Source organism: Triturus cristatus, chromosome 3_2 (genome assembly GCF_964204655.1).
Source record: "Triturus cristatus chromosome 3_2, aTriCri1.1, whole genome shotgun sequence".
Classification (NCBI taxonomy): Eukaryota; Metazoa; Chordata; class Amphibia; order Caudata; family Salamandridae; genus Triturus; species Triturus cristatus.
The window spans coordinates 161,618,139-161,634,780 of record NC_140584.1 but is presented as its reverse complement, the minus strand read 5'-3'; the positions used below and the strand labels follow the sequence as shown (position 1 = coordinate 161,634,780).

Below are 16,642 nucleotides of genomic sequence, written 5' to 3'. Positions count from 1 at the left end.
CAAATCGCGGTATTGTTTCGATCGCGATCTCCTCAATCAACGCACCTTCTCATCGGCAAACCTTCGATTCCAGTCTTCGACGGCGGCCTTTGGGCCTACCCAAGCTCCGGTCCCGGCTGATGGAAAGAACTCCATTCAAGAAGTGCCCTCGATGTGAGTCCAAATTCCCCCACACCGATCTTCATGAGGTATGCAACCTCTGCCTCTCCCCTGAACACGAGGCTCGAGACTGTCTGGCCTGTAAGTCTTTCCGATCGAAAAAGACTATTCGGGACCGAAGAGCCAGAAGAAACATGGCACACTCCTCGACCTCCGTTCCAGTCGATATCTTCAGAGACGACATCCAAGATCCGGGACAGCAGCACACCGAAGAGGAGCTCGTCAGTGCTTCCGAGGCCGACGAGTCAGATGTGGAAGACATCACTCCGGCGCAGAGGGTCGTGAGTACTATTACCCCCCCCCCCCCCCCCTCCCCACCACACCCACGCCAACACCCAAAAAGGCTTCGGTCACGCCTTCGCCTCCGGGCCTAAGCAAGACCAGAGACACTGCTTCCCACACCCCACCTTCGGGCCCGGTGAAGTAGCCAAGTAAGCCTTCCGGCGGCTCGGGCTCGAGTCAGCCTACCAGCGGTGCCGAGAAACTCACTTCGGCACCGAAAAAGAAACCGGCCTCTACCTCGACACCGAGCTCCGCACCGAAGCCCTCTGGGTCGAAACCCAGCTCTACCGTACCGACGCCATCTTCGGTACCGACCAAACCCCATAAGGCCCTCTGCACCGACACTTCCAAGCTGAAGCCCATCTCGGCGCCGACCAAGAAATCGGAGGTTCCCAAGCCCGGTGCTAAGCAAACTGGCACGCACAAGCCTTCGGCGCCGACGGACCAAATACTTTCACAGGAACTATTTACACCGGATCCCTTGCAAAAAAACTCTCACCAAGGATCCAAAAACTGGACATCTGGCACTCTCTTCCAAAAAGAGACATTTGGACAAACCGGCTCCGCCTCCACCTCCAAAGAGGAAGGACTCTGCTACCTCTCCTTTCAGAATACCTTCCCCCCACCTCCTCCATCCTCTCCACCCCCCCTGCCTTCTCCACCCCCACCTCATCGCTCTCCGACCCCCGTCTCCAGACGATGATGATCAGGGGGACCCATATCACGATATAGGGGATGTGCCCCAAGACCCCACCCCTACAGGATCCCCAGACCCATGGGACGACTACAATAACCCAGATATCCCCGACGTCCTACAAGATGACCTTTACCCTTCCAGGCCATCTCCACCGGAAGACTCATTAGGGTTTCACCATCTACTTCAAAGGGCGGCACACTATCACGGGGTAGACTTGCACACTGACCCAGTGGAGGAGGATTTCCTCCTCAACACATTTGATACCACAGTTAAACCAGATTGGTCGCACACTGCTACACCTACCAGGCGTGTTCCCCCAATGAAAATGGCCCCTGAAGGTCAGCGTCGGCGGATACACCTATGCTCGAGTGTGAATGCAAGTATGCGTGGCGTGTGCCATCCCTGACACGCTAGTGGGTGGAGCAGTGTGCGACCAACTTGGGGATACATATTTAGTGGCTCTCTGAGCCCCGGAGTCGACGGGCTCATGGTTACGCACCTGCGTTCGCTACGAGAGGTACAGACCTGATATGATTTTAGCAGCCTACACAAGCAACCCTGCATTCTTCCTACTCCCTGCTGACGAGCGGCAACTACCGGGAAACACGTGTCCAGGGATGGCTAACGCTACTCTGACTTGCACGCACCACTGAGCATAGGCGTACCCGCCGACGCTGACTACAGGGACCACAATTCTTCGGGGTAACACGCTAGTGGGTGGAGCAGTGTGTGACCAACTTGGTGATACATTTGATACCACACATAGGTCTACCTCCATACTACCTATGCTTAAGGGGGTGGTAAAGCATGCGCCAGAGGTTTTTAAAGACCCAGTTAGGGCCAGGGTCATTAACCCACGCATAGACAAAAAAATACAAAGCTGCCCCCACAGATCCCTCCTATATCAAAGGGCCAGCGCCACTAGATTCCCTAGTGGTTTCCACTGCACGAAAAAGAACAAATTCCCAGGCGTCAGGCGAAGCCCCACCACCTGACCAAGACTCAAAACTACTGGACGCATCAGGAAGGCGCACTGCGTCACAGGCAGCCAATATATGGCGTATCGCCAACACCCAAGCACTATTGGCCAGATATGATAGGGCACATTATGATGAATTAGAAAACCTAATGCACCACCTCCCTGAAAAATATAAAACTAGGGCCAATGAATTAATTCAAGAGGGTAAGACAATCACTAACACCTCTATACGCTGTGCCTTAGATGCAGCAGACACAGCCTCCAGGGCCATTAATACTAGCGTCCTCCTCTGTCGCCATGCTTGGCTAAGAATATCAGGATTTAAACCAGAGGTACAAGTCTCCATCCTTAATCATCCCTTTGACCAACAACAACCTTTTCGGCCCAAAGGTAGATGAGTCCCTCGAAAAAATGAAGAAGGACACGGATACGGTGAAGTCCATGGGAGCCCTACAGTCACACCCTCCTAGGCGCTCTTTTCGCCACTCTTCCTTTCGGAGTACATCTAGAGGCTACTCCTCAGATAACGCGTCCACTTCCTACAAATCCCCCACTCAGTCCACCTTCACAAGGGGTTATCAAAGAGGCGACTAGAGGGACAACAATAATAAAGGCAGAGGCAAAACAAATAAAGCCCGCTCTGCCACAACGCCTACCCAATGACTACCCCCCCCCACCCCCCCGCTCCCTCCAGACCATCCCACTCCGGTCGGGGTCAGACTTCAAAATTTCCTTCATGTCTGGGAGACCATCACCTCAGACAAATGGGTGACCCAAATTATTCGGTCAGGATACTGCGTGGAATTAACATCTACCCCCCCCCCCCCCCCCCAAACATTCCACCCAGGCAACGCCCAATGTCACAAGAACATTCCACATTACTAAAGCAGGAGGTAATCTCCCTCCTACAAAATCAGGCAATAGAACACATTCCCGTCAATCAACAAAATTTAGGGGTCTTCTCCCTATATTTTCTAATACCAAAAAGGGACGAGACTCTACGACCTAGTCTAGATCTCCGGCCCCTAAACACATACATACACTCAGACCATTTTCACATGGTAACGCTTCAGCAGGTACTTCCGCTCCTCTCCCAGAACGACTTTCTCACCACACTGGACTTGAAAGACGCATACTTCCACATTCCAGTACACCATGCTCACAGAGTACCTCATATTTGTAGTGGACGGACAACACTACCAGTTCAAGGTGCTCCCATTCGGAGTCACAACAGCACCACGGGTATCCACCAAGTGCCTAGCGGTAGTGGCGGCACACCTCAGAAGACCGCACATTCACGTCTTCCCATACTTGGACGACTGGCTGATAAAAGCCACTTCATACAACCAATGTGTACACCACACCGCCACCACAATCCAACTATTTCACCAACTAGGCTTCACGGTGAACCACCAAAAGTCCCAGCTAACACCATCCCACATAAAACAATACCTCTGTGCCACCATAGACACCTCAAAAGCAATAGCTTACCCCAATCCGTCCAGGATTGCAAGCATTCAGGCTTTGTGACAAAAATTCGTACTTCAACACTCCCTTCCAGCAAGAGTGTTTATGCAACTGATAGGGATGATGGCCTCTTGCATTTTCATAGTGCCCCACGCAACACTCCAGATGCGTCCACTCCAAGAGTGCTTAGCGTGCCAATGGAACCAGGCCCAGGGGCAACTGACAGATCTGGTGTTGGTAGACGGTCGTACCCATCGCTCTCTGCAGTGGTGGAACACCACAAACCTTTCCAAAGGTCGACTGTTCCTGGACCCGGTTCCCCAAATAATACTAACGATGGATGCATCGCTCTCTGGCTGGGGATCTCACCTATTACACCTCACAGTGCAGGGCACATGGACGCCGCAACAAAAGTTACTCCATATCAACCATCTGGAGTTACTAGCTATCTTTCAAGCCCTGAAATCCTTTCAACCACAGATTCAGGCAAGGCAGTCCTCATTCGCACAGACAACATGACGGCCATGCATTATATCCAAAAACAAGGCGGCACACACTGTCCACAGCTCTCTCAATTAGCACAGAGCATATGGAGATGGGCAATTCCCCCAAAAATCTTTCTCCTAGCTCAACATGTCCCAGGAGTCCAAAACACCATGGCAGATCTGCTCAGCAGACAGACACAACAAATCCACGAGTGGGAACTTCACCCACAGGTTCTTCATCCATTCTTTCAAATGTGGGGGCATCCACAGATAGACCTCTTCGCCACCCACGAAAACACAAAATGCCCAAGCTTCGCCGCCAGATACTCCCAACCATTGTCCAAAGGAAATGCGATATGGATGAACTGGTCAGGCAAATTTGAGTACGCATTTCCGCCTCTCCCACTCATTCCGTTAGTGGTACGAAAGCTACAACAGCATTCCCTCACACTGATCCTAGTACCTCCAACGTGGGCCAGACAACCGTGTTACACCACGCTGCTGGAACTCTCGGTAGTACCACACCAAAAGCTACACCTCTCACCATGCCTCCTAACCCAGAACCATGGAGAGATCAGGCACGCGGACCCAGCTCAGCTCAACCTTGCGATCTGGCTCCTGAAATCCTAGAATTCGATACCTAAACCTTCCCCCTGACTGTATGAACGTCATCAAAGAAGCTAGACGCCCTACCACTAGAGCCTGCTATGCTGCCAAGTCGAAAAGATTTGTTGTTTATTGGCATAACAACACAATCGATCCTCTAGACTTGTCTATACAACACATCATATGCTACCTACTCCACCTACAAAGGTGTAATCTAGCCTATACCTCCATTCGGCTACACCTCGCAGCAATTGCAGCTTACCTACAAAACAGGCAGCACCTATCACTTTTCAGAGTACCTGCCATTAAACCCTTCATGGAAGGCCTCAAAAGAATAATTCCCCCCAGAGTACCACCCTCACCTGTGTGGAACTTAAATATCGTTCTCACAAGGCTGATGGGGCCTCCCTTCGAACCTTTGCATAAATGCGAACTGCAATTCCTCACATGGAAAACAGCTTTCCTTGTAGCCATCACTTCCCTTAGAAGGGTCAGTGAGATACAAGCACTTACCATACAAGAACCCTTTCTTCAAATGCACCAGAACAAGGTTGTTCTCCGTACCAACCCAAAATGTCTCCCTAAAGTCATTTCCCCTTTTCACCTAAACCAATCTGTAGACTTACCAGTATTTTTCTCGCAACCACAGACTGTTGCAGAAAGGGCTCTGCACACGCTAGATGTCAAACGAGCCTTACTTTACTGTATCCAAAGAACACAACCTTTCAGAAAGACCAAACAACTGTTTGTCTCTTTCTCTCCACCACACAAGGGCAACCCCATCTCAAAATCAGGGATAGCTAGGTGGATTGTAAAATGCATCCAGATTTGCTACCACAAAGCAAAACGAACGCTATCCGTTCCCCCTAAAGCCCATTCTACACAAAAGATAGGGGCTTCTATGGCTTTTCTAGGGAACATCCCATTAGATGATATCTGCAAAGCAGCTACATGGTCAACACCGCACACTTTCACTAAACACTATTGTGTAGATGTGCAAACCAAGCTGTACTAAAAACATTATTTCAAACCACTGCAACAGATACTGGTGGTCGCCGCTAAGGTTGGAAACTGTTATATGTCTATGCAAAAGTGTGTAATCTGCAGCTCATATGCCTCGAACGGAATATGCTACTTACCAGTATGCATCTGTTCTTGGCATGTAGAGCTGCAGATCTACACACGCCCACCCGCCTCCCCGGCTACCTGTATCTGTTCCAGTCTATCTTATTTAGATACAACACACATGGGTTTCTTCACTGTTACGATGCTCCATCTTTCCCTGCTGGCGAAAAACAATCTGAGGATGGAGCCGAAGCCCATGCGCAATACGATCCATAGGAGGAGTCACCGACCTCGTGACTTTCAAAGACTTTCCAAGAGGAAAAACAAACTGCAAACATCCGGGCCCAACACCAGATGGCGATCTATGCAAAAGTGTGTAGATCTGCGGCTCTACATGCCAAGAACAGATGCATACTGGTAAGTAGCATATTCCTTCCTTTGACAGGTGCAAGCTAAATTCACTGTTACCCCTTCTGCATTTTGGACCCTAATCTTTATTTACAGCCCTTCAAATAATCTAGACTCTCTTGCCAATGAATTGCTACAAGAATCACTTAAGCCATTTTCATCTTATGCCAGTATAAGGATTTCTAGGAGATTTGAATTTACGGCAAGATAAGCTAGTTACAGAGGTCCGGTGCACTTTTCAGGGGAAAAAGGCCTTAACCAAATTGTCAAGAAATCCGCTCAAATCAACGGTCAGTGTTGATTGGATACACTCTAATAATCCTGTGGTGTACGTGACTGACATAGTCGGCCTTAACTGGACGAATCGTTGTGCAGTGCAATCATACACTGGCATCCTCGCCGTTTAACAAGTGGAGTATTGAAATTTAAATACTCTGAATGTAGATAGTTTTACAGAATCCCTTTAATCTCATCTAATGGACTCCATGGGCAACCTGCTTAAAGTCTCATAAGGTAATAGAACTCTTAAGAGTGATGCCGACAAACTAGCCCCATGAAACTGGCCAGATTCAGAGATGACCCTAAACTTAACAGCTACTTTACCTACATGGGATGAAGTAAGACTGATTGACATTTTCTTAGACCTTTCTTTTGTGTCATTTACATTCAATGACACAAAAAGGTCTAGGAATAAAAGCCATCTAGAGAAAAAAATGTGAGGAAGTCATATAAGAAAGCTATACTTGATATTGAGCTGCTCGTACAGCTCTTGTTGCAAATGAAATGAAAGACTGATCTCGGCCACAGAGTCATCGTAGTCATCCATGTCATCAGAAAGAAGATGACAAAATTGATACAGCATTTTTTTTGTTTTTGAAGATTAGCAGGTTCACTTTGTTGCAGCTCTCATACCGGCAACAATTTAGCCTGAAATGCTTGTCTTCTATTGTAGGTATTAGGGTGGCCTATTCTAAAGCTTTCAAGGGCAGGGGGTGCCACTTCTGTTTGGGGAAGAGGGCAAGGTTTTAATGAATTGCTAGTGTGTTGTCTGAAAGGACTCCATTGAAGTTTTTTTCCGTTTGGCTCTGTCCACACAGATAACAAAAGTGCCTGAGAACTTGCTTCCATATGCAATCCGATGCAAAAACCTGATTGTCTCCAACTCTCGCACTGTTTTCCTCACTCCGGAGATTTATGAGAACCAGAACATTCATGAACAGCTGTTGGACCTGCTGTTGGAAGCTTTCAGAGGAGGCCGTACGTATGTCTCTTGATCTATGTGTTTCGCATGGTTTACGTGCAACCTACACGATCTCTTCTCTCTTTGAAAGATTGCTACTTTTTGACCATGTCCATCTTTGCAGAATACCAATTAAAGGTTTAGGCTGCAATAAAACAAATGACTGTTTCAGCCAGTTCAAGGGGCAAAAAAGTCACTGCAGGGATTGCTGCAAGTCGCACATTTATGCCCGCCTCATTGAACAGGCATGTATTTTCAGAATATGTACTAAACCGAAAAGTGGATCTTTCTTGTTTATATGTTAGCATTTGTGTGTTGTCTAATAAACAATACAGTGTATTTCTTACTAGTACAACCAGCAAGAGTCACAGGCTAATTGTGCCCACTGCCTAGATCTTGCACGAGATATGAGAGACAGACCGGGTCTGAACCTGTCCTTATTATGGACTCATGCTTCGCTGAGCCACAAAAACTGAGAAGAGGAGGCAGAGAAATGTTGCACATAGGGAAATTGTGCATGAGGTGTGAATGCATGAGGTGTGAAGGAACTGCAGTGAAGTGCAATACAAGTGTAAACCAGTTTTCCAGTGCAACAATATTTTGCTCCACTGATGTCTTTAATGAATGGGGAAGAGCAGTTGTGGCAATGCCTTGATTTGTAATGGACACCATAAAGTATTAGTCAGGAACATGCTGCATCCTATCAGATGACCAAACACACTATAATTTCATCCTCCCATTGATTTCAGAGGTTGAAGAAGTGACTTCTTTCCTGGAAGAGGTGATTGAAGCAATCACAGCTGATGAGGAAGTGCGCACCTTCACAGAGGTCATCATGCCCCTCTTTGACGTGATTCTCGGGAGGGTGAAGGATCTCGATCTCTGCCAGATGGTGCTCTACACATATCTGGATGTGCTGCTATACTTCACACGGCAGAAGGACATCGCGAAGGTGAGCACTCAGGACAACTTCTTCACATTGCCAGACTCAGTTTTAGGGGAAATTGAGTGATTTTCCAACTAGATGGACCTTCTAGAGGACTTCAGAGCTGACAACCAATCAGTTTCACGTCAGCATCAGCTTGAGATTCAAAGTTTGCTGCAGTGTAGAAAAGATGAAAATGAGCTACACATTCATTTAACTAACTGAGCTGTCTAGTTTACAAAAGCAGCTTGCATTCCAAAAGTGGACTCTAAAGGTGGACCATAAAACCAGACAAAAACTACCTATAATGAAAGTAGACAAAAAACTGGGCAAATAATGAGCTCAGAAACTGTGTAATATGAGACAAACCGCAAAATATGGTCAATAGTGGAATAAAATGCGGAGTGTCCTTTTGGACGCAGGGATGCCTCAGGAGCTATTAGCCATATTAATTAAATTGCATACTTCGAACTATGCACAGGTACGATGGGGATCAATTGGTGAGGTTACCGATAGATTTCCTGTCCTAAAGGGTGTGCGCCAAGGATGTGTCCTGGCGCCCACGTTGTTCTCCCTGTTCATTGATAGGGTGGTCCACTATTACTCTACAAATGCCCCCACCTTGGCGGGGGCTGAGGATACCACTGCTCATGTTCGCGGACGACACCTTGATCCTATCTAAGACTCAGAAGGGATTACAGGCTGCACTGTCTAGGTTTGAGGTGTTCTGCCATGATCATGGGCTGGTGGTAAATGTGGACAAGACAAAGTTCATGGTTTTTCATAAACACAAGACCATTAAAGGTAGTGTGTACATGAACAATGTCCTTTTAGAACAGACAAATGAGTTCACGTATTTGGGGATCACCTGAGGCAGGAAAATCAACTTGAAGCATCACATTGACTTGGTGGCTTTAAAACATGTCCAGCTGGCAGGAGCGCTTGTAAAAGAGCATAGGCTTTCGTTCACCAAGCCAATAGCCCCTGTCCTGAAAATATACAACACCAAGGTCATTACTTCAATCTTATATGGTGCTGAATTATGGGGTTTTGAGAACATCTCCCCTTTAGTATTAGCCCAGAACAAATTTGTCAGAGTTATCACGGGACTCCCGCAATCATCCCCATTGTTGCCCCTCTTCCTGGATTTGGGTTGTTTACGCATTGAGGACCTTGCCCGATATAGATCAATAGTGTTTTGGAAAAGGCTGTGGGTTACCCCTGAGCTCTCCCAATATGCTAAATCCCTTTTGGATTTTAGGGGGGTTAGATGTTTAGGAAAGATCAAATGGCTACTGAATATAACCAGCATTTGCAATGCAATAGGTCTCGCATTAACGCGAGTTTGAGCTAATGACATTGCAAATGACAATGCCTTTTATTTTTGTGTTTTGGAACATAAATAAGTCATTGTCATTTACATTGCCAATTCTCGTGTAAATGCGAGACCTATTGCATTGCAAATGCTTGTCTAATGGGAGATAAGGTGGGGCAGACTGCACGAAGCAAACCGGCACATAAATTATAGAAAGCCCATGTAAACATGATCCTTACAACATTGACTGTTAACCCAGGCACTGTTTGCTAAGCAATTTCTTTTTTAAACTAAGAGCTTCAAAAGTATCCCAGACAACGATCAAGCCAAGAAATGCAAGTTTTAGCAACAAGTTGAAATTATAAGAAAAAGGAATGTGCCGGTGCACAATAAATCTCATGTAATGGATGCTTCGTTTTGAAAGAGTTGATAAATCATCACAAACTCTAACAATATGGTGAGAAGGACATGGCGAGTGTTTGTTTTTAAGTCGGAAAGCAATCTGGGTTACATTGGAACAAGCGAAAGTGAAAGCGATCGCGATCAAACATCAAAGCGGCCGTGCGGCCACGAAAGTGAAAGCAAATGGTGTGCAGGCTGCCAAATGGTGCGCGCGCCCGGCGCACATGCACTGTATTTGGAGGCCTGAAAGCACTCGTTTGCACTTCCAGATCCCCCATTTACAAAAGCTCTTGCGAGAACAGCACTAAAGCGCTGGCTCAGGCAAGACCTAAAAAACACCCCTGTGTGGGATGGGGATGAGTGGTTTATGGGAGCATCCAGAAGAAAATCTATTCCCGCCTAAAAGGGAGTTTAAGGCTGCCTATTGGAATATGGTTAAGAACAATTATTTTTCTTTCGCTATTAGGCCCACCCTGTCTAGGGATTTTTTGATGCTTAAACAGGACTTTGTGTTTGAAGCTTATTGGGATGTCATCCTAAAACTCATGGACAGGAAACTATACCATCAGTTTAGGGTTGGCTCTATTCCGATTAATGCTTTTACAAGTAAATGGCTTCTGCATGGGCCAGATCAATGTCCTGCATGCTCAGCCCAGACGGAATCCATATCCCATGTCCTTTTTGTATGGCCGGCTTATAAGTTACCCACGATCAAATGGCTGAAACCTACTTGTATGAACCTGGGTACTAGATCTGCCATGGAGGCGTTAAGGATTCTGCAGACATCTACCAATAGTTATTGCCATGGCGAAATTCCTGAGCTGGGTTTGGCTTATTCAATCTAAAAAATTAAGAGAAACTCAAGCCTAGTTATAATTATTTAGACGTTATGTCATTTTAGTGTGTCTCCGTTAATGAAATTAGTCGTGTTGAATTATTTCTATATATCTTACCATTGTATATTTATGATTTTAACGGTTTTTCTTTTTACACTTTTGAGCTTTTTCCATATGGTATAAATCTTTGTACTAGTTACTGTGCTTAGTTATACCTTAATGATTGTTATGTACTGTTTTGTGTTTTTATTCGAAGTATTTTAAATTAACATTCTGTACTGTCTTATGATTATTTTAATCGAAATAAAGAGACAATGAAATGGAATTGGACAAAAACACAAATTGCATTAGTTAGACTTGTTTGGTGGGACGTTTGTGTCTCAGGTTTCTGCAATATCGGGCACTATTCATAGCTGCATTGTACCGCTATAAAGCTTCTCTGAAGAATAGTTGTCTTTCTGGAATTCATGTTAGAATTGCATCCAAAGATGTTGGAAATATGCTCACCATAGGATATTTAGATGTTCAGGGAAAACAAAAGGAGCTTGATTAGGTGGCTACCTCAGTTCAAGATATACTAATATTGCAGAGGCATTGGCCTGTTTGGAAAATATGCTATTTTTAATGTAGGCTACTCACAGCCACAGTGAAGACAATACTGCTGCCCACCAGTTCCTGTGTGTTGTAAGATATTGTTCAGTTTCTATATGTGGACAGAGCCTTCTGTGAACTCTGGGTCTTGACAAAGGAGGAACAGGATGGGCCACAGCTGGCCTCTTAGACCCGGCAAAGGAAAACATGAAAGCTAATTTTAAAATAGATATGGAGAATACGGAGAGTTTGGGGGTCTCCGCTCTCAATGTAACACACTTGGACACTACTGGGAACACCTCTTTGTCTCTTAGTTTGCAACTACACAAAAATTAAGTCCTCTGCTATGACCCGTATGAGTGTGCACATTTATCTCCATTCTTTATTTTGTATTCAGGTGTTTGTGGAGTACATTCAACCTAAAGACCCCTTGAACGGTCATATGTATCAGAAGACTCTGCTAGGGACTATTTTAAATATCTCCTGCATGCTGAAAACACCCGGCGTGGTAGAGAATCATGGCTACTTTCTGAGCCCTTCCCGGTCCAGTCCGCAGGAAATCAAAGTGCAGGAATCCAATATCCATCAGGTAAAGTACCCATTCCATTTATATAGATTGGATTTAAAGCGGTCAAGTGCACACCTGAAGAATTTTAGACGATAGCTTTAGATCATTCGATGTTGAAAGTTTTTGCTAAAAACCCAAATCTCAACATGTTTAGCAGTCCTGTATAAGTATAAACCTATCTAATTGTACTGAAATTAATATGCCAAGATGGTGAGTGATCAGTCATAGCTTTTACCAGTCTCTAATATTATTGTCTACATAGAGTTGGGCCAGTTCCACCTCCTTCTCTCAGACTTATCGTTCTCACTCCAATCTGTCTGACTTCAACCTACCCCTACTGTTCTCCCTCAGTCCCAATTTAACTTTTCTGTGTGTTCTCCTCATCCGTGTTAACTCTCCAATACTGAACCATAAAGCATCCTCTTTTTTAATATGTATTTTATTGAAGCAGTTCTACTGAATGCCTAGTTAATTAAGAATTGTTTTAAAGCCAATTTTACCCTTCCACATTTCTATGATTTTTGCATACCTTAATTTGGCAGTATTTTTATTGTTTGTATCCAAAATGTGTGCAGTTTTCCAGCATATTTAAACTTTTCGCTTTTTTCATTATTGATGTAATTGCAATTCAACCTTTGTTTTACCTTTGCATTTTTTTCACTTTTGGGCTCTATTTGACATTTTTTGTATTTAAGGCTTCTATAAAATGAAGTAAAAAATGGTATCCTCCAGAATAGTTTTATTGTCATGGTTCTATGACAGAATCATCACTGACATCGAGCAAGTTATACATAGGCTTCATTTTCTTGTGTATGCTTACTGAAACACTGATGACGCATATGTCCACTCAAATTAAATACCCTCTTTCATCTGGAAGTCCGCTTACTATAAGACCCCCGCTAGCCCCCCCCTCCCAACCCCAAATATCTCCCTAAAGTTTTGATACGGATCACGGCTGAAAGGAACCACTAATTTAACAACGATTATAGGCACTCTACCACCAAACTGCAAAGGAAAAGTCTAACTGCGGTACTGCTCCAAATTATGCATTTAACTTCATCCCTCATGGCAACACACTGACATTAAAGACTTTGAAAACTACTGTCATCCAAATGCTCTGAAATGAAGTGCCACATTGAACAGCTAACAGCAATTGGATAGGTTTTAGGCAAGTATGAAGTAGAAAGCACAAGGTCTTCTTAAAGATACAAGGGCAAGAATGTAAAGTTTTGAAACCACTTTATTCATTAGCCCATAGAATCCTGGAGTCATTTTGGAAAGTTAATACTGTGACAAAATGTTTCTCCTTCTCTTTGGCCCAGTTCATGTCCCAGTTTCATGAGAAGATCTACCAGATGGTAAAGAACCTGCTGCAGCTCTCCCCAGAAACCAAGCACCGCATCCTGTCTTGGCTGGGAAACTGTCTCCATGCCAATGCTGGAAAAACCAAGATTTGGGCCAATCAAATGCCAGATATATTCTTCCAAATGTATGCCTCGGACGCCTTCTTCCTGAATCTTGGGGCAGCCCTGCTGAAGTTGTGCCAACCCTTCTGCAAACCTAAGTCGCCCCGTCTGCTGACATTTAACCCCACCTACTGTGCCCTGAAGGAGCTGAATGAGGAAGAGCGGAAGAGCAAGAATGCTCACATGAAAGGTAGGCAGGGCAGGCCGTTTCTGGGGTGTGGGATTAGAGTAAATGAAAGTACATAAGGGGAAGATGGCTGATCTGGGCAAACAATGTAGGCTAGATCTTGGCAAATGCAATTGGCTTGAATAATTCTTTAGGAGCAGGGACCAAGACTGGTCAGTGGTAGAGGGGTGGGAATGTATAATCTTAAACAGATACAAGGAGCAGGAACCAACAGTCTGGGCATATACAGGGGTGGAGCTGCATTGTCTTTTCAAACTCAAGGGTGTGGGTGACTAAGGGTCCAAGTGAATGTGTAGTGGAGACTAGGTCTGGGCAAGCGCATTGAGCGATTACTAAGGCTAGGCGCATGCTAGGGGCATCGACTAGTGGTCAGAGCAAATTCAAAGGGGCTATTAATTTAGAGTCCTTTCAAATGCAGGGACTTGGGAGGGGGTGGGCAGGGGGGGTGATTCTGGACGAAAGCGGAATGCGGGATCTTGGGCCTAGGCAGATGGCAAGTGAGTGTCTAAGAAAATGCAGGCTCGGCATTTTTTCTTTTAGGTATTTCGTTTCACACTTTTTAAAAATGTTCTCACATTTGTTTCTCCCAATGACTAAACTTGTCTTTCCTGCATTTTATTTCTGTGTCTCCATCTCTCTGCTGATACCCTCCCTTTTTTTTTTTTTTTTATCTTCTCTCTTTCCCAATTAACTTTTCAGTTCTTAAAATATTGCATTTACTTCGACCTTGTTCTCAGCATTAGGTTTTCAGGCATTTTACCGTTGGCAAACACTGGCACACTCTAGATGTCTATGTTTGCCCTGTGGTGATTGCGATTTATGTAGGTTGTGTTTTTTGGTGTGTGTGTGGGGTTTTTTTTTTTTTTTTTTTAACCTCCTCATTATAACATTTACCCAACTCTGGCAGTGCCAAATGCTTTGTCTCTTTCTTCAAGTTCATTTGAGTTTAGGCTATTCAGTTAATCTGATCACTAAAATCGATGGTCAGAATAATCAAAATCTGCAGTTCAACAATGTTCATAGTCTGATATTCAGACCACATACTTTTTATATTCCCCCTTCGATTTTGGCTATGCCCTCTTCCTTCATGTTATTTCCTGAATAGTTTCCTCTGCCCAGATGATAATCCTTCCTCAGAGTTCAAAAACACGTACAAATGGCTCATTTCATGGCTGAAGCACATGGATTGTTTCCTGCACTATCCTCCACAGCCAGCTCTAGGTCAAAGTTGTGTAAACCACGGCTCTCTGTCTAGTTGAAGGGCATGTGATTGGACAGGTCACAGCTTTAAACTGATTGTGATATACCAGCTGACAAGAAGACTAAGATCGAACTCTTTATGGTTGGGATGCTAGTCTCTGGGCTGTCATTGGGCCACAAACGATGGGCATTGCAAAGGTTGGGTGTCAAGATTGTTGCAGCCAATGTAGTCATTTACAGATTCCCTTGTCTCTTTGTAGGTCTGGATAAGGAAACCTGTCTTATACCAGCTGCAACTGACCAACAGTTGGACATTGCTCAGAGCTACAACCTTGTGACTGAGAATTTGGTCCTGACCCAATACACACTACACCTGGGCTTTCACAGGTAATTTAGCAGCGGAATAGAAAAAAAACTAGTACTAATCATGTGAGCTAAGTGCACATACAAGCCTCATTGGCTATAATGGATTCAACATCATTTTGATAAAATCTTAGTACTAGACTGTGAGGTAAAACTGCCCTACTTTAGCATATTTTGTACCTATGCTGTGATGGCTTGCCGTTTGCAGATGGAGTAAAGGCAACCGCTAGATAAAAGTTATAGAATCATGTAAAGCATTTCTGATGGATACATCTGCCAGTGGATTCCTCACCTTGTGAATATCCCCTGTACCAGCATTCCACAGAACTTTTTTCCCCAGCTCTCTACGCTGACGTGGACATCATAATACCTCGGCTCCGCTCGCGACTTCGTATGACGTCAGCGGAGCCATAAGAGAGCCACGTTGGCGTGATGACGTCAGTTCCCTTTTTTCCCCCCTGTCGACGCGTAACTGTTATCCAGCACTCTCCTGCTACTTTGTTGTCTTGCAGTGGGTTACTGTTTCTGGATAAGCCATGCCTTTGACGAGAGTCAGGTTTTAAACCTTGTAGGGAATGTGGGGGCCACATGTCCATTACTGACCCCCACGAAGATTGTTCATGGTGCCTTTCATCTGACCATGATGTGGATGACTGCTCCTCTTGTAGAAAGATGAACCCCAAGGCCCTGAAGGAGAGGGAGGCAAAACTCTTCATGGCCAAGGCGAATAAGGAAAGAAGAGGTAGGAAAAAGGAGAAGTCGAGGCCGGAGTCGTCGACTTCGCACTCTTCGAAGTCGAAGAAATACCATAAGAAGAGGAAGCATAGCTCTCGGCGCCGATCGTCGAGGAGTAAGGCTTAGAGGTCACCGTCGTCTCGGCGCCCGAGCAAGGAAGTTGTTTCTCCTTCTCGTTCTCGTATGTCTCCAGAGAAGACCCCTTCGCCGAAGTTTACTCTGTGGCAGTCACCGGCGCCAGTGGAGTCTCCAGCTTCCGACGCCAATCCGTATCAGGAGGAAGAACTTTCTCCGGTACCGGCTGGACCTGCGGCGCCAGTGGAGGACACTTCGGCTCCGGTTCCTGATACTCCTCGACCGGATCCAGGGTCAAACCCATACCCGCAATTCCCCACTCCGGGTGTGGATCCAACGCATTTCCTCAATGCGATACATGGGGTTTTTCAAAGGGCTGCCTTCCCATCCGGCGCACCAACTGGTCCCGTGGGTCCAATGGCATACACCTTGGGAGTGCCGCAGCATTATGCTCAAGCTCCTTTTATGCCCTTCTTGCCGATGACTCCTTCATGGCAGTTCCCGGCGCCGTCTGGAGATCCATCCCGGCTTCGTCTGGATCGTTTGCCTTCGGAGCCTCCATCGACGCCGTTGTCGACTCCATCTGCTCCA

At 45.6% G+C, this 16,642-nt stretch overlaps 1 protein-coding gene and 1 long non-coding RNA gene across 2 annotated transcripts in view; one reads left to right on the top strand and one right to left on the bottom strand.

Moving 5' to 3' along the window:
- LOC146856942 (uncharacterized) overlaps positions 1–16,642 on the bottom strand; it is a 385,883-nt gene that overhangs the window by 28,540 nt on the left and 340,701 nt on the right. The window lies entirely within an intron of this gene.
- The window catches only part of UBE4A (ubiquitination factor E4A), a 218,920-nt gene that overhangs the window by 55,684 nt on the left and 146,594 nt on the right, over positions 1–16,642 (top strand). The window contains exons 6-10 of the mRNA XM_085647409.1: positions 7,246–7,405; positions 8,138–8,340; positions 11,855–12,046; positions 13,348–13,681; positions 15,139–15,265. Coding sequence (XP_085503535.1) covers positions 7,246–7,405; positions 8,138–8,340; positions 11,855–12,046; positions 13,348–13,681; positions 15,139–15,265 — 1,016 coding nt within the window. The remainder of the gene's footprint in view (positions 1–7,245; positions 7,406–8,137; positions 8,341–11,854; positions 12,047–13,347; positions 13,682–15,138; positions 15,266–16,642) is intronic.